Below are 25,417 nucleotides of genomic sequence, written 5' to 3'. Positions count from 1 at the left end.
TTGAGAAATAAGCTGGTTGTTCTCTATGTGCTTTGGGTGCCAGCAGCTTCTGGTCCTGTACAACTGGGATGCTTTTCTTTTCTTCCTTTCTTCTTTTCCTTCCAGGGACTCAAGGAGAGAGAGAAAATGAAGCTAGATAGGAAACAGCAAACCCCTCAGAAAGATTATTTGCTGAATTAGATGTACAATGCAGGAAACAGTTGCTATTTTCCTGGGAGCTGAAGAGGGAGATGCCAAATGGCCTTCTGGTATTAATGAACTCTGAGAGCAACTGGCTGTGACACGCTGAAAGCTGATGGGCAAAACTACTGGACAATCATGTTTGTATGGCTATGACAAGAACCCCTCACCAACAGGACGTTCAGGACCTTCTTCACAAAATTTTACACACATTAACTGTTTTCCTCACTAATTTTTAAGTGTTTCAATGTGCTCAGCCATCTTTATGGTTTTATCACAAAATATTAGCCCTCTTGACAAGCAGTGTGAATTTGTTCTTTCCTTCGACATTAGAGTGTTTCAAGACATGAAGACTGGAAAAGATTAATTTATATAAACTAAGAATACAAATTCTGTTGCCATCCAAAACTCCAAACTTTTAGAAGCACTTTTACTCTGTTGACTTACAAGAAAGGACAAATTCAGAATTAAACTCAGTGCCACTGTATTCATAATTTATCTTTGAGAAAAAGCACTCAAGGGAAAGACATTTGAAGATGTGACAGCTTATTTGTTGTGATCTCACATCACAAGTCACCCTCTGCTTTCATTCTATCTTTTTTTGTAACGCAGCAGAGTATTAGTTCTCACACAGTTTCCTACTTCCCAAGATGTGCCAGACACCTCAAACAAGCCTACTATTATACATCTTAGTTACAAAATTTCAGATGATTATCTGAGAGTCTTGCAAAACCAAAAATATCCATGAGAAAGCGAACAGAATAAATATAGCTGTGTTTTAAACGTGTCCACTGTCAATATGTGAATTCTCAATATGTGAAAAGAAATGGAAGAACATTCTTTTCACTGAACAGTTTGTAAGAGCTGGTCTTCTTCAGTCCTGTTCTCCCCACTAAGAGACCTCTATAATGCTTCTTCCCCACCCCCAGCTATTTCATTTTTGCGCTCCGTTGGCTTTGTGACACCAGATGCTGCCAAGCTCTGGCAATTTGCCATTCAGCACCTGTCCTTGCTGTATTCAGGCAGGAGCACCGCCAGACCTGGTGAAGCAGCGATGAGGGCAGCGGGGGCACATCTTCGGTTGCTTGCTGTTTTTCAAGGGATTTACAAAACGTAGCACTTCAAATAAATGTGGCTACTCCCTGCTGTTTGCTGAAAACTCTGAGTGGTGATGAGGCCAGCCCGCCCTACATGGGCTGCCTGTGGCACCCGCTGGAGCGGGTCAGGAGAAGGGTGATGGAGCTGGTGAAGGGTCTGGAGCACATGTCTTATGAAGAGTGGCTGAGAGACCTGAGGGTGTTTAACCTGCAGGAGGCTCAGGGGAGTCCTTATCATTTTCTACACCTTCCTGAGAGGAGGTCGTAGAAAGCTGGGGCTTGGTCTCTTCTTCTGGGTAACCAGGGGCAGGAAAAGAGGACATAATCTCAAGCTGCACCAGGGGAGATATCAGGAAGAATTTCTACACAGGGGTAGAAACTGGAAAAGGTGAAAGAGTGATTTGACGTTGGAATACGCTGCCCAGGGACGTGGTGGAGTCACCGCCCCTGGAGGTGTCTGAGGAAAGTCTAGTTGACAGGGTGGTGTTGGGTCATAGGTTGGACTCGACGACCTCAGAGGTCTTTTCCAACCCATTTGATCCTGTGAGTCTGTGCACTTGTGAGTTGCTCTGCCACGGGTGATCCCTGTAGACGATCAGCACTGTCGTGCCAAAACACGGACCCAATCCCGGGAGGGGCCCGCGGTGCGCGCCCGCCGCCACCCAGCCGGGGCTGGGGCAGGCCCCGCCCTCCCTCACGGACTACACCTCCCATGATGCCGTGCGGCGGCGGCGCTGCGCGCGGGGGCTGCCGGGGGCCGTGCCGTGCGCGGGGGCCGGCGCCGATGGCGGCAGGCGCAGGGGGCGGCTGAGGGAGCCGCGGGGCCCGTCGCGTCCGTCCGTCCGTCCGCCACCGCCGCCTCTGCCGGGCCCGTCCCGCCCCCCGCCGCCATGGAGGCGCTGATCCCCGTCATTAACAAGCTGCAGGACGTCTTCAACACGGTGGGGGCCGACATCATCCAGCTGCCGCAGATCGTGGTGGTGGGCACGCAGGTGAGCTGGGCAGGGCCGGGCCGGGCCGGGCGCGTTCACCGGGCCGAGGGTGAAGTCGGGGCGTCCATCGCGCCCCCGCCGCTGCAGCCCCGCGGCTGCCCCCGCCAAGGGCACGGGGGGACGCGACAGGAGAGGGCGGGCGGGACGCCCTCGGTGGCCGCGTCCCCTCCACCTCCCCGCGCTCCCTCCCCGGGCTCCGCAGCCTCCCCGCCGCTCGCACGGTGCGGGGAAGCAGCGCCTCTTGCACCGCTCGCCCGCCCCTGGGCGCTTCTCGACGGAGGAGCTCCGGAGGGGCTGCGGGGAGGGCCGGGCACCCTTCTCCCGTGGCTCCGGCCCCCCGCAGCGGGGGTGTGGGTGGCGCCGGGGGACCCGGGGAGCGGCGGCCGCCCCGGAGCGTCAGCGGGACCGCTCGGGCCGGGGCTTCCCTTCTCCGGCAGCCACCGGGGAGCCAGGGCTGAATAAAAGGGATGTGGTAGCGGACCGGCATCTTGCAGGCGTGGATCACTTCCCTTTGCTCCCGGTTCTCCTGCCGTTGGGACCTCTTTGTCCTAGCCCGTGATGGGGACGGAAGGTGAGAGGCGAGGCCGGCTGCTGTCGGCTGCAACAGTTGCAACGTGTGTGTCTCAGCCCTGCGGTGCTGCTGCTGGGCTCGGAGATAGCTCAGAGCCTTTCGTATCTCTTCAAATGGCATGCTGTTCTCCAGCAGAACTTTTGGCAGCTGAATATGCCTGACCAGGACTGCAGCAGGCATAAGGGAATAGGAAATGAAACGTTAAACAGAACTAAAACTTGAAGCTAATGGATTTCTCGTTCCTGTGACATTGACAGCATCTATTGAGTGTGCTGTGCTACGAGACAATAGCTTGCCTACCAAAGACCTTAATGCCAACTGCTCTGCAGTCAGGGGTTTCATTATATGGCCTAAAACGTGAGTTGTATGTTTTTAAGCTTGCACGTTGCTGAAGCATGGAATAGCTTTGCTCCAAGCCAGCTGCAGTGTCAAACTGGTTGTGAGGCAACCAGCAGTAATTCATTCTCTTTTCCCAGTATACATCGGGTAGGTTCACTGACTTTGTATCAGCCGCTTAATAGACTAGATCTAAAATACTTGGATTGGGTGGGAGGGACTCTGCACTGGTAAGCTGTGTTAGACACTGGCTGATGTTGTGGCTGATAGGAGTAAATCGTTTTATGAAAACATTTAATCTTCATTACATTAAAAATTATACAATCAAGCTGTATTTTAATTATTTATTTCTGTGTTTCAGTTTAGATCTACAACAGAAAGTGCAGTGCAGAGGTGTGGCATTTTCTGCGTAAGATTAAGAAAGTATTTTTTGAAGTTTCACTTTATGAAATGCATTGAAGTGGCATTTTTTAAAAATACTTTGAAACAACTTGTTCCTAGTTACTTTTTCCTAAGTGTAAATACTTTTATAAGTAAATACTGAGAGCTAAGGCATTATTGACATGCGTTTGACTTCAGTAGTCTACCTGGTCGGTATCCATGTCTGTTTAGTGCTGTTTTCAGTATATTCATAACCCTCCTTGAGATAGTATGAAATTTCCTATCGTGCCAAAACCAACTCTTTTGTTGACTCCAGAAAAATTCATACCAAAATCTCTAGCAAGCTGTGTCTTGGGGTTTTTTTGTGTTTAGTCAGGGTTGTTGGGAGAAATAAGTCTTTACCCACATGGTGATTCCACAGATGGTTATTTTATGCAATTAGTTTTAATTTAAATAAAGTTTTATTCATTTATTCATTTGAAGTTAGCTTATTGCAGACCAGACTTCTGGAGAAATCTCAAATATGGCCCTAGAGCTGATAGTTTTGTTGCTGGAAGCTTGCTGCCTTGGTTTTTTAAAATGTGCCTTGAGACAGTCTTGTTTCTTGAGATATTTTTGGTTAAGTGATACACGGCCTCGGCCTTTAGTTTTGTTCACAGAGCTGATTTGTTTGTAGCCTACTGGCATATGCTTCACTTTTTCTTCTTTGAATAACATTCACAATAAGCAGTTCTAAATTTTGCACCTCCATTTTTATTTGTAGGAAAGAAATGCTGCCAGTTCCTGTAACTCTGTTAATTGAACTATGCTTTTTTTCCTTCCAATTTGCCAGTTGCTTTTCTTAAATGACCTTTTTATATATTCAGCAAGGAGAAGAAAAATTCTTTCTTGAGTAGTGCTTGCTGTTTATTTTTCTCACCTGTCTCCTCTCTCTCTTCTTTACTCTTGTATTATTTTGTGTCTTTCTCCAGTTCTCATTTATTTTTACTTCTGTTCATCAAGTTAATTCTTTCTTTTCTAGAATATGTAGAACTAGAAACAGCTTATAAGCCTTAATTTAGCTGTGAGTGTTTTCTGTTTCCCATGTTCTCTCTGAGCAATTGTAATGTTTTAATTTTTCCTCTTTCTAGATACTTTTTGGTAATAACTACAAAATACTCCTCAGCAAATTTTACGCATTCAAATGATCTCTTGCACTTCTAGTTGTTTTCCCATGACTTGGCCATATGAGAATTCCTTCCCATTCTCCACATAAATACTGTGTAAGTTATTTCTGTCTCCTAATGCAGGATCTATTAGGAAAGTTCAGGACTCTGCTGGTGATGAAACTCAAGAGGACACCTTTTGCCTGCCAATTTTTCTTCACTGTTTCAGGGTTTTTCTGCCATTCCCAGAGAGGTGTTCTATTTTTTTCCCCAATTCAGTATTTCAGTTCTATTTTTAGAGCTGTATTACAGAAGTGCAAAAAAAAACCCCATCTATGCTGGGAATATTATATAAACAATATTTGCTCAACAATGCTGTAACACTCAGTGTTCTGATGTATTTTATACAAATACTTTGTGATCTGTATTTGTAAGGGATAACAAGGTGGTATTGAAGTGTCTCAACTAAACACATTAAAACTATAATAAAAGGAGGCAAGAGGAAGAAAAGCAGTTTGGGTAGTTATCACCTTTTGTATTTTAAGGGTACATATCACAAAAATTAAATGTCTACACTACAAAAATGGCCATGAGATTTAGAAAAAAAATTTAAAAAAACCAACCAGACAACAAAATATCTGCCTAGAGGCATGTAAAAATGAATTGTCTGGCTTTTTTGGGGGAGGTCATTAGTTCTTGGAATACCTTCTGGGTTTTTAGGAGTCATCAACCTAGTAGCAAAATTCTTCCAATACTGACATTATAAAAACACTCTCTGGGCTTTATTTGCATGTGGTAGTGCTAATTGAGTTAGTTGAGACGTTGTGGGGAAATGGCTCTAACAACTAATGAAATTCACAGTGAGATTTTTAAGTGAACCTTCAGGTGTGCGTTTATAGAGTACTTTTGCTTAATGTTTGGTTAATACAGTTTCAGGACTTTAAATAGGGAGGTGTAGTTTACAATATTTAACATAGTCTGTTCTGTTGGGTGATTCCCTGGGATTGGCTCACAGATGAATGTTACATTTATTTCTTTTTTCCCTGTTTGGAATAAGTATCATGTTTGATATTTCAAGACCAAAGCACTTTTTGTTGCCAAGGAGGAAGGTTTCTCGATATGAGATAGCAAATACCCTTGAATAAGTATATATTCTATTAAGCTACACAGTGAGGATGATAACTTGTCTGTTAAGAAGTTCACAGCAATGGGAAGCTACTGTAACAGTCCTGGGTGGGATAAGGAGAAGAATCCAGTGGATGCAAAGCATCTGATTTGAGACTGGCCTCTTGATCTTCGGTTTCAGGCACTGTACGGAGCTTCCTTGACCTTTCCCTGTCAGGGAAACAGAAATTTAAGCTACTTCAGCTCATTCGGTGTAGCCTACATTATGTTGGCAAAAAACCAGTTTTAGGTGAAAGAGACTTTAGGAGACCAGGAAAACCCCAGGCTAAGTTCAGCTTGGGAATTTCTTTCCTTTTTTTTTTTTTTTCCCACTGGGATTTCAAGCAGATGCAAAAAGACATTTCTACCTACATTTGTAAAAGGGCACATAACTAGAGCATAATGTCAGCACTGGCTGGGGAGAGCTTGTTTTTCTCCCAAATGTTTTGCAAACTTCTGGGTTTGGTTTGGGTATTTTTTTTTCTGTTTGCTTTGATATCTGACATTTACTGGATCTGGTTTTGGGCGTAACTGTTTTCCTTTTTGCCATCCTTTGCTCGTGTCAAATCATGCCCTGACTGTTCTGGTGTGTGTTTCAGGCAAGCAGCAAAGTGTGGCTGACATTAATTAGCTGTTTGCATTTACCAGACATGATATAAGTTTTGCTGGTAATATTATACAGTGCAAACAACATTTAGTGTTGTGCTGTTTCTTTTCTCCGAAGGGCTCTTTGTGGTTCTGAATAGCTGCACCTTCTAGGTCCTGAAGGCTTCTAAGATTGGAAGGATGGCATTTTCACTGGGTCTGTGTGCAGATTTCATATGAATTAAAATAAAATAATAGGTCTAGTAACTCTGATCCTGCATCTTTGCTCTACAGACATTTCATGTTAAAGCAATAATAAATGTAGTTTAAATGGAGATACTAATTTTATTGTTTGCAAATGCACAGGTTTTTTTGGAAGAGTAGGAAGAGTGCACAGAATACACAGTTGTAGAAGGATGTGAATGAAGTTGTGATTCTATTTTTTTTTTCCTTTTTTGTTCATTTCCCCCTCTCCCCAGTTTTGTGGTTTTTTTTTAGTTTGTTTTTCCCTACTTATTGCCAGGGTCAGGTTCATCTTCTGATTGGCAATTATCTTTCTTAGAAAACCTGCAGTTAATTAAACCAGATGGATCTCGTATGTTGTCCAGCAGGAACAGTGCAAAAGAAACAATGTTTTCAGGAAAGTGAAAGGCAAGAGTATTAAAGCAGACAGCCTGGGAAATGTTTCTCAGAATCTGGAGAGAAAATGGCTGTGAAGTTCTTGAAAAATCCCCAGATCTCTGTTGTTGAGAACTTTTTAAATTGGAAGATACAAATTGGCTTTATTTTGGCTCACTTTACTGCAAGTCATGAATTTAGTAGAATAAGGTCAGTTTATCTGGCTTTGATATGTGAATCTTCAAATACTCTTTTGGCACGAGTTAGATATGGTGTAAGTACAGGATTTCTGAAGAATTTTGATTGAACTGTGCCAGTTCTGGCATTCCTTACTATTAGTACTTAAGCTGTTTTATGTGGAGGTAGTTCCTGTGACTTCAGTTTCTTCCTGAGTGATTCAGAAAGGTTCTCTATTCAGCTAAATGGGGAATGGCCTGAAGGAACAACATCTTGTCATTCAGACAAGCTCTTTCATAGTGAAATGTATTTTGCAACAATGAGCAGTGCATTGTGCTGGTTTTACTGCTTTCTCGAGTTGGGATCACCGTGTTAATTCTTCTGCATCTTTTAGAAGTGTAATTTTGTTTCAAACAATGTCTTAAAATAATTCATCGTGCCCTGCTTACAGCTTTAACGTTCTCTTCTGATAAGTAAATAAATTTTTAAATTTGTTAACTGTTTAGAACCAGCTTAGCTTGGGGTGTTCCTAGTTTGAATAGGAAAATTTTGTCATAATAGCTGTTCCAAGCAAAGCAGTTCCCTTGTGGAACTACTCTGGAAATGCATTGTATGCTGACCTTTTATTTCAGAGTAATTCATGTTTGCAAATAAAAAAAGAAAAAAAAATATTGCTGCTCTTCAGTTCTAGCATGCTGAACTCTTCCAGGGTAGCTACTGCAAGTAACTTCTTTTCAAAGCACCTGTCTGGGTAATACTCCAGTGGATGAGATCTCTAGCAAGAATGCATTAGCTTCTATTTCCCAATAATGAGAATGAAAATTTAGTGAATTGTTTATGTGTGTATTGCTAAGGGCAAGATTTAACAAGGAGGACTTTTATAGTTCCTGTATGACAGAAACTGCAAAATTACCACCATTCCACTTTGGGTGTCAAAGCAGATGCATTGCTTTTCTTAATAGTATTCTTCAGTAATTATTAGGTCTCACTGAGAAATCTCTCCTACTTCACAGTTTCTTACTTTCATTCTCAAATGTTTGTCGTCCTCAAATGTTTGTCGTCATTGTGCCACTGAAAAGTCATAGCGAGTACTGATATCACTGCCCCTTTATTTCCTTGTCCTGTCCTGTAGTAAATCTGTGTTGTGCTGCAGGAGTTCTTTGCCTTTGTTTACTATTTGATGAGATAGTACAAAAGTTATCAGTTTATCCTAGCAAAAGTAATGAGCAAAGTTTTAGACCCCTTTCAACTGATTTTCTTTTTGGAAGTTTTCCAGTACTTTATTGGACATATTTCCTTACAAAGGTTTTTTCCCACAGGTGCATTGTGCATTGGTTCCACAAAGAGATTATGAAGTCCAAAGGTAGACAAAGAAAGGCAGGAGATTCTTGTGAGATGACTTAAAAATCTGTTGTAGCTGATACAAGTCCATTATAATTTTAATAATATTTAATAATATTTGAAATAGCCAACAGTCAGCTGTTCACTCTGTCAATTGCTCAACCTGAGCAAATGACTATAAGAAATCTCGTGGTTCTCGTGCATCAGTGAGACTCCAGGTGAGTCTTGTGTTTATTGCCTTCTTGCTGTATGGACTTTGTAAGAATAAAGAGTAGACTTTGCTTATTTACTGAGCAAATTGGTGAGACCCAGTGAGTTACAGGTTACCCTCTAAGGACAACCTCACTGAAGCACAAAACAGCAGTCCATGAACTTGCTTGGGAAAATGAGCAGAGGTGTAAGGAGAGCAGTGTGGGGGGAACTCATGACTGAGCGTCAACACAGAAGGCTCATGCAGGAGGTAGAAGTGAGGACAAGCTCACTCAAGGGTATAAAAATACTGCTGCATATGTGGAGATGTAGTAAGAAAACCAACATGACTGGAAAGGGACATCAAAGGCAACAGGAACTTCCAGCACTGTATCAGCTGTATCTTTTAACTGTATCAGTTAAAAAAGAAAAGAGAAACGAGGGAAATACAGACTTGCTGTTGACTGTGACAGGAGATTTAGTGACAGCAAATATGGACAAGGCTGAGGTACTTGATCCTTTCTTTGCCCTGGTCTTCACCATCAGGGTCTTCTAGGCCTTTTTACCTATAGATGGGGTTCAAAGTGGAGGGTAACCATCAACAGTGCAAGAAGATTGGGCCAGGGTTCTGTTTTTGATATGGTGGGGTATAAGGTATAAGTCTCCTAAAATAGGAATGTCAATAGAGTAAGGAAGCCAGTGAAGTAAATGTTTGAGATGAATGGGAATGGCTGCTGATAGTGTTATTTGAAATTTTTTAATAGAGTCTCTTCCGTTTGGCTTATCAGCAACCCTGAAGTGTTTCTGAAAAGTGACATCTCTTGCTGTTAATGAAGCTGGATAATTATGAAGGCGTACACTGCTGTCTGCTGCTTCTGAATTCCTGAAAAATGTGTTCGGTAAAATAGCAGATTGCAACCCACATTTTCTCATAAGAATTAGTGTAATGGATAGGAGCAAATGGCTTTTGATATTTAAGTGCACAGAATTGAAATATACAGGGACAAGTAAAGAAGAAATGAAGGATGGGGAGGCTAAAGCAAGTTCATGACAACTGTTAAAAGTAGAGATGCTGCCTTTTTGGAGTGGATCACAGTTCTTACAGTTTGCAGCTTCTAAATTTGTGAGAGTAAGTGCACAGTTGTGTCCCAGTGATTCTGCCCTTCATCTTTAGTTGCTCTAGATTAACCTGAAGATGATGTTGATGAAAATTAGCATACAGGTGTTAAGGAGGCAGTGAGAAAGCTGATAAGATTTCAACACACTCTGACAGTATGTATGATGTAAATAAAGTACTTAAGTCCTGTGTGCAATCATCTCATCTTATCTTAGCATTTCTGGGGAAAATGGTGTTATCATCCATCAAACTTAGGAGCTTATCTGTGAGATTGATGCTGTTTAACACGGCAGAGTGTTAAACACTCAGCAGTGGAGGTTTGACACAAGGGTTAAAGAAGTGACACAAGATGTTCCTGTATTTGCCCATTTGTTTTCTGAGCATCTGTATAAAGTTCCTCTGGATATCCCAGCTGATAGATATTTCAAATTATGATCAGATATTAAGATCCAGAGGAAAAATATGACTGATCTGCTGTGAAAGGTTAGAGTTTGTTAATGCTTTTCCAGACCCATCATGAAGTGAATTTACGGATTTCTGTCTGCAGTTAAAATCGTGATGAGCACTGCAATGAGATGCCAGAACAAATGTGATGCTTCTGCAGACTCATCACCAAAAATTCTGTGGTACCCTTGGTCGTCAGTATTAGTCTCTGTCTTCACCTGTTGTATGAGGGACTGGCTGAACTGATTTTGTATTGTTAAGAGACCCACATCCCTCACTTCCTCCTGCTGCAGAAAAAGATCAGCTTCATGTTTGCTGCTTTCGTGACCGTGCCCCTAGACAATTCTTGGTAATGGATGTCAATGGAACCCAGCTTAAGGAGTGTGTCATCAGATAATGTATCGTATTCCAACAACAAATTGCTTTAATTGGGAACGTAATGCAATTTTAAATAAATTTCCTGATGTGTGGAGTACTGTAATGTCTCATTTAGTGTATGACTTCACGTTTGCAAAGGATCCAGATCGTTCCTTCTCTGTCCAGAGAGAACTGCGGGAGTGGTGTAAGACACAGTATTTTAGTTCTATACATGGTTTGGTGTGTGCCAGTTTTAGCTTCCTGCATTCCTACTCCTTTGGAAAGACCAACAAGCAGTGCAGCAGCTTCTCCCATGGATTTTGGTTTCCTGTCTTGATGAGGTTCTTGATTAGGACCCGAGCTATTTATTACTATCCCTTATGTGTTTGGATTATATGTTCAGGAGAAAACCACTTCCTCTAAGTCTCACCTCCAGCCCTTTGAGACTGACTGATAATTTTATCCATGTGTAAGAAATCTTGCTGAAGAGATCACAGAATCACTGAGGTTGGTAGGGACCTTCAAGATCCTCTAGTCCAACCATCACCCCAGCAGCACCGTAATCACCCCTAGACCATATCCCCAAGTGGCACATCCATTTTGATTTTCAAAATGTTTTTAATAAATGAAACCTTGGTGGGTTTTGGGTTTGGTGGTTTTTTTTTCAGTGCAGCTGATGAACCTTTATAATCTCTCATCTTTTTGAGCTGGCATTGCACTTCTTTAAAACAAGTTAAGAAGTGGTTTGTTATTTGTCATCACTGTTAAGTTTGTTTTTTCACGGTCTGTAATACCTGTAATTCTTCAGAAGTGTGCCAGACAGGAGCTCTGTCATGGACGTTTCCAGAGCTAATTCATGCTTTGGTCAGGTCGTTCTTAAGTTACTTTTTGGTAAGACTTCAGTGCCCAATGGTCTGTTAAAAACTCTTTTCAGGGAAAGTATCTAAAGTTGATTTGGAGAAGGTCAACTGAAGGAGAAAATGATTAATTACTTTCTAGGGGAGACTTCTAAAGGGAAAAAAAATCTTAGGCGGCTGTATTTGTTTCATCTGACCCTGGTCCTTCAAGACCAGTGAACTCACTGCTGTCAAATTTGGAAACTGGAAAATATGCATAATCCACACTGTTTTATTGTTCACCTGTTGAGACAAATGATATTTTTGATAAAATACCTTTTTTTTCTGTTCCATAAAGCATATACAATAAGGTGATAGAATGAAAGAAGGCTTTAATTTGTTGTTCAGATTTTCTATGGGTTTAGCCTTGTATTTTAGTATTTATTTTGTGCTTCTGCATACAAGTCCTATTTCAATAGGTTATAAGGCTCTCATATATGTTTTACTGCATTAGCAGAAACGTCCTGTCTGATAGTGATGTATTGCTTGATCTGTGGTCTAATTTTAATTTTTAGGAAATGTCACTAAATGTGCAAGATTTAAAGATATTCATCACTGCTTTTCTCTAATGTTATGAGGTTGTATACTCATAACTTGAAGTCTCAAGTCTGTTACTTCAGAACTGGTAGACTGAGTGGAGGTTGTATGGGAGTAATGCACATTCCAGCTGCCAGAAGCATCTGTTGGTTAGTGGGGTGGTTTTTTTCAGTTTTTGTGTTTTGTTTGGTTGTGGGGTTTTTTTTGGTGGTTGTTGTTTGGTTTGTTTTTTTTTTGTTTTGTTTTTTTTTAACAAGAATTGCTTGGTAGTAGCATTAATATAGAAACATCTTCTAGCTGGTGGCAGTGACTGTCAGAGCAGGTTCTTTTTTGACTTTCCACCTGCAGAAAACTGGAAGAGCTTAATACAGTTCTATTAAAAAAACCCAAAATCTCCTCAATCAGACTTTCAAAGTATTATGTTGACATTGCTGGGTCTGTTGTTTATTGTTCATTTTAATATGGTATTGGTCTTGAATCACTTTTAAAACCCATGTATTCACAGCTGCTTGTGGGACCAATTCTGCATTTTATACAACAGTGCTACAGGAGAACATTTTAAATGTAGACAGTTAAAGCCTATTAGTAATTTCACAACCTTTAAGTATTTCAAAACTTTTTACGTTTTGTTGTTGTATAGACAGATATTTTCAGTCGATTAAGTTGTAAATACTTAAATATATACACAGACAGAGAGTGTGGGAGGGCACAAAACAATGTTTGTATCTGGGTTTAGAGTATAAAACAATGTCTGCATTTACGAAGCTGATACAAAAAACCCAAACAAAAACCCAAACACAAAATAAAACTTCAAACTGAAAGGAATATGAGACTGTAACAGCTTAATATACTCAAGTATACATAGTTAATATCTCTTTGTGTAATTCTACTGTTGGTATTAACAGGGTCAGCCCACAATAATTTAACAAATACTAACAGGGAGTTAAATTCTTTAGTTTATAGACTAAAGTTTAACTGAAAGATGTTAAAAAGTTGCATAATACATTTTGCTTTCTTTATAATGCTCAGAAGGAAATTCTGTCTTGTATCTGGAGAGTTCAATATTTGTGGTAGAAAATGCTAAATAGGATACTATTTTTTCTGGAAAAAACCTGATAAGTATTTAGTTTAGCCTTAAGAGATAGAAAATATATCTGCATGTTTTTTAGGTGTCCCATGGTGTTTAAATATCCCAAGTGGGTTTAGGCAGTTACTGGTTTGTAGCAGACTTGTATCCTTCAGTGCCTGTTTGCAGGTTAGATGAAAGCAAACTAAAATATCACAGCATTTTCATGTTTAAGAAAGTAATGTAACTGTATTCCAATTTTCAGAGCAGTGGAAAGAGTTCTGTGTTGGAAAGTCTTGTGGGAAGGGATCTGCTCCCACGAGGTACTGGAGTTGTCACCCGGAGACCCCTCATCCTGCAGCTGGTGCACGTTTCCCCCGAGGATGGTCGGAAAGGAGCTGGAGATGAAAATGGTAAGTGTGATCCAACAGTCTGTTTTGCCTTGTTGGAAAGAGGCTTAAAATCTTTCTTGTTTCTTTAACTGAAAAATCAGTTGTTGTTGTCTTAAAACTCAAGTGTATTTTTTTAAAATTGCTTGGAAGAAAACACGGCTGTTGTCACATCTGTTTTGTCCATGTAGCAAATGTCATGAAATCAAAATCTTTAGGACATTCAAAATATCCTTTGTGTTTTAAGCTTTCCTGTTCTTAAGAAATGCTTTTGAGAAAAATAGGCCAAATAAAGCATTTCAGTTATTAAGCTGTGTAGAGTGTAGAGAACATGATTTTTTGTGTGTGTGTTTTTCTTTCCCTCCTCTTTTGTTGTATAAATAAGGTGTTTCATTCAGAGGATGAGTGACATTTTAGAAGGAGGTTAGGAGTTAGGTAATCTCTGAATGGAGCAGAAGGAGGAGGAATGAAAACAAACTTGTAGTAGATGCAAGCAGGATTTAATGGACATGTTCCGTAGCTTACAGATGCCACCTTACTGGGCTGCACTGAGAGTCCAAGCACATCAAGGACAGCAATTTAAATGTTCTGAGGCTGTCCAGTTTGAAGTTTGTCTTCTATAGTGTTTCTGTATTATCCTTCATCAGATCAAGAAAGTGATCTCAATTATCCCTTGGGACTTTCAATGCTCATTCTATACCAGCTAATGCTCTTGATCTTAGGAAAGAGCAGCAGGAGCATATTGACCTTCTGATTGTAAGATAAATTGTAGCTTTTTGATATAGACTGTAAAAAGGGCACAGATTTTGTTGGTGTAATAAACTTGGGGCTATAATCATTAATTCTCATTGTGTTTAAATTTTTCTGAATTTATTTCTAGTGACAATAAGTCAAGATATCAGAAGTTCTTTACAGTATTTGTTTTCCTGCAATATTTTTAGCCTCTGGTTTCTGGAGAACAGTTACTAACACTGTGCCATTTTAAAAGTTTAAGCTCTGTCTTCGTTATTGTCACAAGCAGAGAACAAAATTAGGGTTCATAATGATTAAGAACTTTTAGTGTGATATCCATGTGAGAGATTGTAGGGCAATTCAGGTTGGAAATTATCTCAGGTGGTCTCTAGTCCAAGCTCTTCCACAAAAAAGGGCCAGCTCTGAACTCAACACCAGTTTGCATGGGTCTTCATCCAGTTGGGTCTTGAAAACCTCCAAGGGTGGAGAATTCAGAGTCTCAGGGCAATCTTTTAGAAATGGCAGATTTGCGCTCTCTAAATGTAGTTTTGCATTGCTTGCATTGTGCAGTGTGTAGTTTCTAGTACTTTTCAGAATGCTTTGGTTCTGAGTTGCAGGGTAAAATACTGCTTTGTTCTGTTCTGCAACTTTACAGGTATAAAAGATGGTTTTGTAATTAAAGTATTCTGAGTCAAGGCAGAACCTTTCTGTTGTAGGTTGCATTTGATCTGAGGATTCAGCTTTTAAATTTAAAATAGGATAACAATATTACTGCATAAGAATGTTGGACTAAATTATTATTTAAGAGGCCCATTTAGATTTTTTTTTTTTTTTTTGGAAAAAAAATCAATATGTAAGATGTACTTGTTATAATCTCATCTTGTTCCTGTGAGAGAGATGTGGGCTTGTTTAATAAGAACAGAGAAACCTTTATGACTTACCAGTTGAGTTTGAAATGCTTCTTCTCTCCAAAACTCAGGCAAATCAAAGTCTAAATGGTTTTGTCACTGATCTAGTTTAGTGTCCAGATAGTCTTGTCAGATCTGAGAAGATGGGATCAAGTAGCTTGGAAAGAAAAAAGGATGACAACCTCTTATCCTGGCTGTGCTGCCTGACATTGTAATAAGTCACTATGCCATTAGAGATCATAATTTTCTTTGTATGAGGTGGATGTTGAGATAAGGCTGAATATGTATTTGGGATTTCCCAGAGGGAAATAGTCTTGCAGAAAAGGATTTTGTCAAGATGAGGGGTTTCTTCTTTACATATTGAATATTGGACAAGAGAGTATCAGTCTTGGCATGCTGCTTTATGAATGCTGGTGCTGAACACTCTGTATGTACAGATACTTCTGTACAGCTGTCTCTGTTTGTGACTTCTGCTTTGTGGTTGTCACCTTTATCCATCCTAATGCTTGCTCTGCATATCTACTAGTATTGTATATTAACACAGCCATTTAGAAATAGGCACTAGTCTGTGATTCTTACAAGTTCAAATTTTACCATTGTTGGAGTGTTTGCATCTTCCCTGCTTTTAACACAAAGCACTTCTGACTGCTGTGTTATTTGTTTAAGCATGGACAATTGCCTTGTCTTTATGGCTACAAAGGAAAAAATTGTGTCTCTCCTGTGGCTTAATTTTGACATCTGATGCATGTGAGCTCTCAAAGACTATCAGTTCATATCAATTCAGGGGTTTCGTTGGGTTGGTTTGAAAGTTTTTTGGTTTTGCTTTTGAATTTCTTAAAATTTATTTGATTCTTGGGAGCACATTGGAAAGATTGTTGAGAAAAATTGCAACCAGACATTTGGACTACCTTTAATTTTCTAATATGCAGCACTAAAGATCATCCTTGTGTTTTTCTCAAAGTCAGGGATGAGCTATGTGAGACCTTTGTACTGTGGTCACTGCAGTAAATCAAGACAGTCAGAAAATAACAGAGATATTTTTTCAATTAAATACAAAGTTCTTTGTTTTCATAACATGATATTTCAGAGTGATACATATGTTCTAGAGAGATGTGTGTGATCTGGCCTGAAGGAAATGTTCTCATTGTGCTTTTGCTGTTTATTGTTAGGCTCTAGTGATTCAGCACATATGGTGTGTTTTTGGTGATACCTCACTGGGGTGTTCTCTGATCCAATTGCAAGACAAACAGGACTTAATCAGAGGACTGGGCCTGGTCTTGTGAATTAATAAATTGGTCTTGTAGCAAAACCTATTCTGGTAGTTTACCCATTGGCTCAGAAATAGAAAAGAAGAGGGAACATATCAGTGGTCAATTAGTAAATGTTTATAGGTTTTGGGGTTTTTTTGGTCCTAAGATAGGAAACTGATCATTGTTCACATTCTGAACAGATAGAGTTGATATGGAACACAGCAACAATTAATACAGATCTGTTGCTTGATAAATCAGCACTGCTTTGTCAACTTTTTTGCTCTGTACTTCAAAGAGGAATCTCTTACCCCCAGCTCCAGAACAGTGTGACCTGCTTCATTGTACTCAGCTTTGCAGAAGCACAGGAGAAAAAGGTTGCAATCCAGTTGGCGTCAGGGATGGAAAAAATGGTCCAACATGCAGAAGGGATTGGAAGATATGTGCATGCTTTTTTCACAAGTTGGCTTTTTATTTTTGATTTAGATGAAGAGAGCTAGGAAAGGATGAGGTGATGGGGTGGGGGGAGAAGTCACCTTCTGGATCCAGCAGCTGTGAAGATACAGAAAACTAGAAAGCTAGGAATTCAGTAATTGGGAAGTTCTCATTTCCACACTGCAAGAAATCGTCTATGGTGGTGGCTTTTTATGACCCTGAAGAGTTTCTCTGTGCTCCCATTGTGTATGAATAACATTTCTACTGCTTTAGAAAGGGAGAAGAGATAAATGAATAACTAAAGTTGCTAAACTTTGTACTGTATTTGAGCTTTTTAAAGGAGTACTGTAGTGTAGGACGTAACAAGGACAATTTGGTGGATGGCAGTCCTGAGAAAAATACTGTAATATGTCTAGTTTTCATGTGTATTAGTCTAAGTTTTCAGGTCTTACTCCAAGATATGAAAAGCCAGAAAAATAAAGATGCTTGCATTATTTGGGAGACATGGTGGTTTGTTTGTTGTTCGTTTTTTGTTTTCTTGTTGTTGTTGGTTTGGTTTTTTTTTTTGCTTATTTTGTTTGGTTTTTTGTTTTTGAAAGGCAGGATCTGTTTGTTCTTAACAGCCACTGTCTTAATAATTTCTTAAAATCTCTAATATTCATTTCTTTAATGACCTAGATGCCACACTTTTATCTAGTGTTGACTTTTGAATGTAATCAGATGATTAATTCACCTCAAGGTTTTGCCTGAAGAACTTCCAGAAAGTAACATAACTAGGGGAAAACTGATTTACCAGTTAAACTAGTGATAAAAAAAATGTTTTGCATGTAAACCAGAACACTGAGTTGTTGAATGTAGGCTAATTAAAATATTTTCTCCTTGCCTTGAACATCCTTTCATTTAGATCATGCAAATTCTTTGTGTAAAATAAGATCAATTGGAAAATTTTTCTTTAGGTGTTAGCAAGTTAAAATGCAATGTCTCTGACTTGAGTGCATCTTGGACCATTTTTTTCCATCCCTGACACCAACTGGATTGCAAAGTTTTTCTCCTGTGCTTCTGCAAAGTCAAGTACAACAGAGATATTCAATGTACTGCACTCTCCTGTTCTGTCCCTTCAAAGATATTTTAAGAAGTTAATAGATTATACTGAAAAAAATAATTTATTTATATGTAGAACCAAGCCTAGTACCTAGCTGCAAATTCCTATGCTCCTACAAAGCCAGTAATTTAAGACTAAAACAGTGTGTCTGAGAAGGACATCATCTCCTGAGGAGGGACAGAACAGGAGATGCTTGGTCTGTATCTCCCTAATGTAGCAGTGGCAGTATATTGCTGTATATTTTTCTTCCTGGCTTTATGCCTCTCTCTACTCTCTTGGATTTAATTTTGAAGGGGAGATGAGCAATACAATCCTGAAGACACTGTAGATTTTTCCTATATGTGCATGTTGCTTTATTTCCTCTGAAGGGGAAATAAGCTAAACCTGTACAATAACCTGTAATGAAGGAATCCTTTCATTTTGCACTTCCTTTGGAGACTGAGATGTAATTTTACCTCTTTACCAACCAAGACAAACAAAATCTTCCTCCTAACGATGGTTTCTTACAGCTCATGTGCCTGTGGAACAGTAAGGATAAAAGTTTGGGGTATAAAAGTCTGTCCTTGATGGATGCAGTCCATCAAAATCAGCGTATTTCCACTGATGATACACATGCCTTTGACTTACTCATCTGAGCAAGACATTAAAATAACTCTCCAGATGTTCTGAGCTTTCCAGATGGATGAGGTGATTGTTGCTCTGCTGTTCGCATTTTGTACCAACCAGGCACTAACCGGAAATATGTTAACCAGTTTGTTTTGATTCTTGCACTTTCGTGCAGTTGTACAGACATGACATAAAAATAGAGTTGTAAATTCATCAACACCTCTTCAATGATTATTTTTTTTTGTAATGAGATTTCCATAAATACTTTGAGAAAATTCAAAGTTGAGAAGGGTGATATCTATGTTGTCTCTTCTTAAATCTGTCTCAGAACGGATGTAATTCTTTAATGGAGTCTTAGAAATATTGATGCAAAACCTCAGATTTCTTTCCTGTACAGTAATCTTACTTCCAGGACATTACAAATATTTTCTTAACTCTTTTTGGTTCTTGACATGAGAAAGTGTTGAGAAGCATTTCACCAAAGAAGTTCAGCTTTGTGGAGCCCTAATGGTGCTGTTTTCTGCACTGAGATAAAAAAAACGTCGTGAGCTGTTGGAATTAGGTGAATGGCAGCAATAGTCGTCATCCAGTAAACTAGTTGTACAGAATATCTGATATGCATCATTTATCTGTGTTTATTTAAAATCTTATTTGTGTGCATAGTGTTAATATGTTACATGCTCTCATCAGTACTAGAATAGCATTTACATCTGTCTGCATGCATTTGTGATCTTTGTAACAGAATCTGGTACTGAAAGTTAATAAAATGCTATATTAAATATGATGTTAAAAATGTTAAATACCATTCAATGCTGTTTCTCTTTAACTGCAGACCCTGCTACATGGAAAAATCCAAGACACCTTTCTAAAGGTTGCCTTTATCCACTTGCTTTTTCTCCCTTCACATAAAATGCATGTTTATATACACTAACCACATACATTTCATGCCACGTTATTGTTGATTACACTTTTCCTTTTACACTTCAGCTCTTGTGTTGATTGATTATTTTGCTGAGTCTTGTGATCTGGTTGATTTTTAGTTTTCTGATCTTGTTGCATTAGAATGAGATGATTTTTGCTTTTCTTCTGTGCTGTTGTTGCTTCATACAGCTTCCTGCCCTTTGAATTCCCAAATCCTTTTTAAAAAAGTCTTTGTTGATCAGTATCTCGAATTTCAACTTGAGTGAAAGAATGTTTCGAAAGATGACTTGATTGTAGGTAAACTGTGTGTTTGCCAAATAGCCAGATTTCTGGTAGACTGTTCTTCTAGAGCAGACTGCTGTGTCAGGGAGCAGAGAGGAAACGACCACAAACTAAAAATTGGAAGTAGAATTTACCGCTAGTAGTTGGAAACCTAATTGTGAAAGTGTGAATATCTCAAAGTGTGACTCAAATCTGCTGCCTGTGCTACGAAGCAGGAATTGACAAAACCTCCGTTGCTGTTTCTGGGTCTGCTCTTGCACAACCCCCAAGTAATTCTGGACTTAAGTGGTGACTGACAAGAGAGAAGATGTTTGGTCCTTGACAGATTTGGGAAGAGACATGTTCTCCTACGGCTTCTTTGTTGTGCAGAATCCTTATGTATTTTCTGTTTGCTTGGTTTTGGTCCTACAGGTTTTTCTAACATTTTCTTTCAGCTGAAATTTGATCTCACTTGCATGGTAAAAGAAAAGAAGCTACAAGCCATCTTTTTTTTTTTTTTCCAGGTTTTTTAAGCTATTGCTAATAATTCTTTTGTTTTCTGTTACAAGCTGATATTTACTGAACTAGACGGTTTCTGAAAGATTGTAGGACAGCTGATTGTTTCAGTCACAGTTAGGAAGGTGGACCTTGTGTAAGAGAGACAAACATAGTAATGAGATGCAGTGTCTCAATAAGCAGAATCATAAATGTATTTAAACTGAGCTATATAACATCTAACTGTAGAAAGCTAACTAATTTTTCTTTTACTACTTGAAAAAAATAAAAGCACATTGTAGCTTTCAACAATCAGGCTCTTGGAAAAATGTTATTGAAATATCTACTTCCTCTTCCTCATGTATCAATTCTTTGTTTTCAGAGGTAGATGCTGCAGAATGGGGTAAATTTCTTCATACCAAAAATAAGGTATGTTTACTCTGATGATGGAGTAGCACTGTCACTGTCATAAATATGTGTATGTACATAATTCTATTATCTCTTTCCTTGACTTTCCCGAAAAGGAGATTATTCTGCCTGTTATAGTATATGGTAGAGTACTGAGTCATTTCAGTCCACTGAAGAGTTGGCAACTTGAGAGATCTATTAGAAAGCTATCGAAAAGAAGGAATGTGCATCAGGGTCAAGGAGCAGAAACTGAGACAACCAAGGACTTAAATAAGAGAGTCAAAGCTTAATTCTTTGCTTGAAGAAAGTCATATTTTTGTTGGCAGATGAATTTCATAAGTATTTATTACTTAAAACAGTCCTAGAAATGGAAGGAAAGCTAGAGAGAATTGCAGAGGGAACCTGTGCAAGGGTAGCTCTGTGCTAACTTATTTTGGACTGGTGGAAGGAGAATAGTTTTGACAAGAGCGGAAAAATGTGAAAATGAAACTCTGCCCTTATTCTTCGTTCTCTTCAAGATGAGAACGGGTTCAGGCTACATGTTTTTTTAACTTCAAAGGATTGCAGCTAGATGCTAAATGGAATTCATATGTCTGCATTCTCTTTAGGTGAACACTAGTTAATAATGTGTCTGACATTGATGCATAATAAGTGCTAACAACTGCCATCTCACAGTATCAGTCAACAGATTAAATACTAAGATTCCAATTTCTGCGTTTTTTAGCTCTGATGATTCCTGCTAGCATCAGCTTAAGGGCTAATTGTAATTCTTATTTTTTCTCATATTCTGTATACTTAGGAGAGTTATTCACTGTCTCTTGGAGAAGAGAGCATTGTTTTTTAATTAGGTATTTTTAAACATTTTGTTTCTTCCTTACTTCAGATCTATACAGATTTTGATGAAATTCGTCAAGAAATAGAAAATGAAACGGAGAGGATTTCGGGAAATAATAAGGTAAATGTACTGTCCATCTTTGTCTTTCTATAAATTCTCTTGCTGCTTAAACCTTTTTTAAACAGTTTTGGCAATTAGAAGTGAAAAGCACGTAACTGTTCTAATGAAGAGCATAGCAGTGCTGCTTGCTGTCTTGACATTTTTTCACTGTGTCCATGAGATAAATGACTTCAGATAAAATACAGAGAATTGTTGATTTACTTCAAACTTGTGTAATAATAGTGCCAAAAAGAACTTTTAGTTAAACTTGCTTTCATTTTTCCACATATATGGCTTAATGTGTAATTATGAAGTTGAGTGTTCTACTATTGCATATCTATATAATCACTCACATATAAAAGCTTTTTTGCATTTTATGATGGAGAAAACAAGGCTGCTGCCAATTACAAAGAAATTAGTTGACAGGTGTGTCTGGCTTTTTTCCTTACCTTGTAGGTGTATGATGAAAGAAAGTTTTTCTAGTATGTAACTACCTACAGCTTTTGGTTTTCTAAATGATACATTTAAATAACCCAGTACAGTAATTATTTTTTTTATTAATATATTCCTAGGGAATCAGTCCTGAACCTATTCATCTTAAGATTTTTTCAGCTAACGTTGTGAATCTGACTCTTGTGGATTTACCTGGAATGACAAAGGTAAGATGCAGAATCCTTCTTTTCTGGCTCACTGTGAATGGTGTTTTTGAACAAGGTGTGCATGTTCACTCTTTGGCATTATCCTGTATTGTTAGATAGACAGCTTTCCTCAGGTTTAAATAGTGTTATATAAATTTGGCATGTCACTGTCTTCTGGTGTAAGATTTGGGTTTTGGATGCTCTGTGCTGATGTAAGGTCTTCCACTTCCTATATACAGCTCATTGGAAACGTGTGGGCTGCACGTTCCTTTTCACAGAAGTAGCAGTCCAAGTCCCAGAGCTGTTCCTGCAGGGAGATGAGCATTTGGCAAGTTTAAAAATGTTTCCCACATTGCTTCTCCAGAAGTTGCCACGTGTGTTTTGTGTAAGAAGTTGTATAAAGTGAGGATACACTAGAGGAAATGTTGAGGTTCTGTTTGTTCAGGTTTTGTATGGAATAATTTTCTGTGACACGAAGATGACAAGATGACTTCTTTCCCTACCTGTGCACATCCCCCCCCCCCCACTCTGACAGTTGTGCAAGTGGTTCTTGGACACCAAGTGTCACACAGGCATGAATACACAATTTTGAACAGGTCTGTTTTGCTTTTCTCTAGGTGCCTGTTGGTGATCAGCCTAAGGACATTGAACTTCAAATAAGAGAGCTAATCCTTCAGTTCATCAGCAACCCGAACTCGATTATTCTGGCAGTCACAGCCGCTAACACAGACATGGCCACCTCAGAAGCACTTAAAATAGCACGTGAGGTGGATCCAGATGGTAAGCAGCAAAACTGGATGCTGTAACTCAGCTTATTCTTTAAATTAGATCCTAAAATAAAACTGAAGTTGTTTGGGCAAAGTGTAGTAAGAAAAGGAAATGTCACCACGTTTCCTAGAAAATATGATTTTTATATTTTCTTAAAGACTGCTTGCTGCAGTCTCTGCAACTCAGGAAATGCTGGGTTGAATTAATATCTGACAGATTTCTGGCTTATGAACATATGTCAAAACAGTTACTTCTGTTTTCATAGCAGCAAATGACTTTACAGAATATTGGGGGTTTTCAGAGTTTTAGTAGTTTACAGAGGTCTGTTAAGGCAACTTTGTGTTTTATTGTCCAGTGTTGTTTATTTTAGTACAGAAAATACGCCATCCTGTTCTGCAGGTAGTAATTGACTGTCTAGCTGTTAGTTTAGGGACTTTAGTAAGATTAAGATTAATATATACTGTTAGTATCCATTTTGATGCCCTGCCTTTATGTGGCAGAACTGACTGATTTGATTTAATCTAAAAAGAGGATTATAATTTTATATTTACCTAATTACTTTGGAACAGATCTAAAGCTACTGGGTGCCTGCTTCTTGCTTTTGGAAAGTGCTGTCAGCACCACTGACTAACAAATGGCACTGTGTGATTTGAAAGAATATGGAATAGTACACTTGGAAAATAGATATACAGAAATTAGGCTAAAATTTAGTGTTATGCTTTACCCTCAAATTTTTCTCCCTATAAAGTGTAACATTTCTTGTTTGTTTTCAAATTCCAAATCTGCTTTGGCCTTGTCTGCTCCATAACCTCTTCTGACAGTCTGCTTAGTCAAATTGTCCTGGTTCAAGGTAGCAGATCCCTTTTAATTTACCCCTGTAAAGATGATTAACTGTGTCTTTTGGATCACTTCCCAGAATTCTGAAACTTAAAGGTCTGGAGTGGCAGATCATGTTGCAGGTTCAGTAGGAGGAGTGGTATGTAAGGAGAACTTGAATTACTAAAGTAGGTAGACTCACATTAAAGTTTCAAGACTGAAGAACTTACTGATTTTGCTGAGATGCTGGTTTGTTTTGGTTGGGTTTTTTTTGAGACTCAAAAAGTGTAATTTGTTTTTTAAAGAAAAAGTTCTAGGCAGGTTTTTTTCAGACTCTAGAGCTCAGGAAATATTAGGGTCCCAGACAAATCCTGTGCATATTAGCCTATTGGTTTAGATGTGCAGTGTTTACCTGTTAAACAAAGAGAAGTCACTTTTTTGCTTTACTTTGCTGTATTATGTGTTTTAGTTACTCTGATCAAAACAAAGCATCCCTATGCATGTGTTTTCCTTTTGGTAGGTCGAAGAACCCTTGCTGTTATCACAAAGCTGGATCTCATGGATGCTGGCACTGATGCTATGGATGTGCTCATGGGAAGAGTGATTCCAGTCAAACTTGGCATCATTGGAGTCGTGAATAGGTCTGTCTGGGCACACTGCTGCTATTTTTAAAAGTGTGTTTCTATGAAGTAATGCTTTTAGCTTTTTTTAACCATGAATATAGTTTTAAGAATAAGGTGAGAATGTTGAAATAAACTTCTCAATAAGCAAGCGAGGAGCTTGTTGCTCACTTCTCAAAAGCCTTTGTTCTTCCATTCAACCATCTGGTAATTTGGAAAGAAATAGAGACACTTCTTCCAGAAGAACTGTAGTGTCACCACTTCTTTCCACTGTTGTTCTTCAGCTTGAGGAATACTTCTGCTCAGCTGTTCACATTAGCGCTGATCCAGTACAGATCCCGTGTACTTTAGTGCTAACTGCATATGGCTACATCACTGCTCACTTCAGTTTTTACTTTAGTGAGGTCAAATCTCATGTGGTTTTGATAAAAGCTTTGCTTAATCTGTGTACAGCTGCTCCCCATGCTGATTTGTTGACTATGCTGCATGGAACAAAAAATAAAACCTTTTCAAGGGGAGGGTTTTTTTTCATGTGTGTAAAGCAAAAATCAGTTGTTAGGTGTCCTGTCCAGACAAGCAGAAGGATGAATTTTTTTTACTTTACATCTTGTTAACTGGTGTGCAACTCTACCTTTTACCTTCAGGAGTCAGTTGGACATTAACAACAAGAAGAGTGTGGCTGATTCCATTCGTGATGAGTATGGTTTTCTTCAGAAGAAGTACCCTTCCCTAGCCAACCGAAACGGAACCAAGTATCTTGCTAGAACACTGAACAGGTATTACTCTAACAAATAAACTGATGTGTCAGAAACGTGTGCAGACCTTTCTCTTTACCTTTAGTTTCTCTTTTGGTGCTGTAGAGGGATACACTGAGGAAAACTCGGATTCCAAACTCTGATTCTCTCAGTTTTTGAATTTACTGTAATTTTTCTGAGTAAATGTTT

General features: G+C 39.1%; 1 protein-coding gene across 4 annotated transcripts in view; it reads left to right on the top strand.

Moving 5' to 3' along the window:
- Positions 1-2,035: 2,035 nt before the first annotated feature.
- The window catches only part of DNM1L (dynamin 1 like), a 37,172-nt gene continuing 13,790 nt past the window's right edge, over positions 2,036-25,417 (top strand). For 2 of the 4 annotated variants that reach the window (XM_050323481.1, XM_050323479.1), the window contains exons 1-8: positions 2,048-2,269; positions 13,459-13,606; positions 20,672-20,718; positions 21,581-21,652; positions 22,204-22,290; positions 22,887-23,049; positions 24,374-24,494; positions 25,118-25,249. In XM_050323481.1, coding sequence (XP_050179438.1) covers positions 2,168-2,269; positions 13,459-13,606; positions 20,672-20,718; positions 21,581-21,652; positions 22,204-22,290; positions 22,887-23,049; positions 24,374-24,494; positions 25,118-25,249 — 872 coding nt within the window. In that variant the 5' untranslated portion in view covers positions 2,048-2,167. Of the gene's footprint in view, positions 2,270-13,458; positions 13,607-19,444; positions 19,484-20,671; positions 20,719-21,580; positions 21,653-22,203; positions 22,291-22,886; positions 23,050-24,373; positions 24,495-25,117; positions 25,250-25,417 lie in introns of all 4 variants that reach the window. The other 2 variants (XM_050323478.1, XM_050323480.1) reach the window with 2 other exon arrangements.

Source organism: Myiozetetes cayanensis, unplaced genomic scaffold (genome assembly GCF_022539395.1).
Source record: "Myiozetetes cayanensis isolate MyiCay16 unplaced genomic scaffold, myiCay2020 scf3, whole genome shotgun sequence".
NCBI classification, from domain to species: Eukaryota; Metazoa; Chordata; class Aves; order Passeriformes; family Tyrannidae; genus Myiozetetes; species Myiozetetes cayanensis.
The sequence above is the reverse complement of the archived record's forward strand: the minus strand, read 5'-3'. Positions and strand labels throughout refer to the sequence as shown.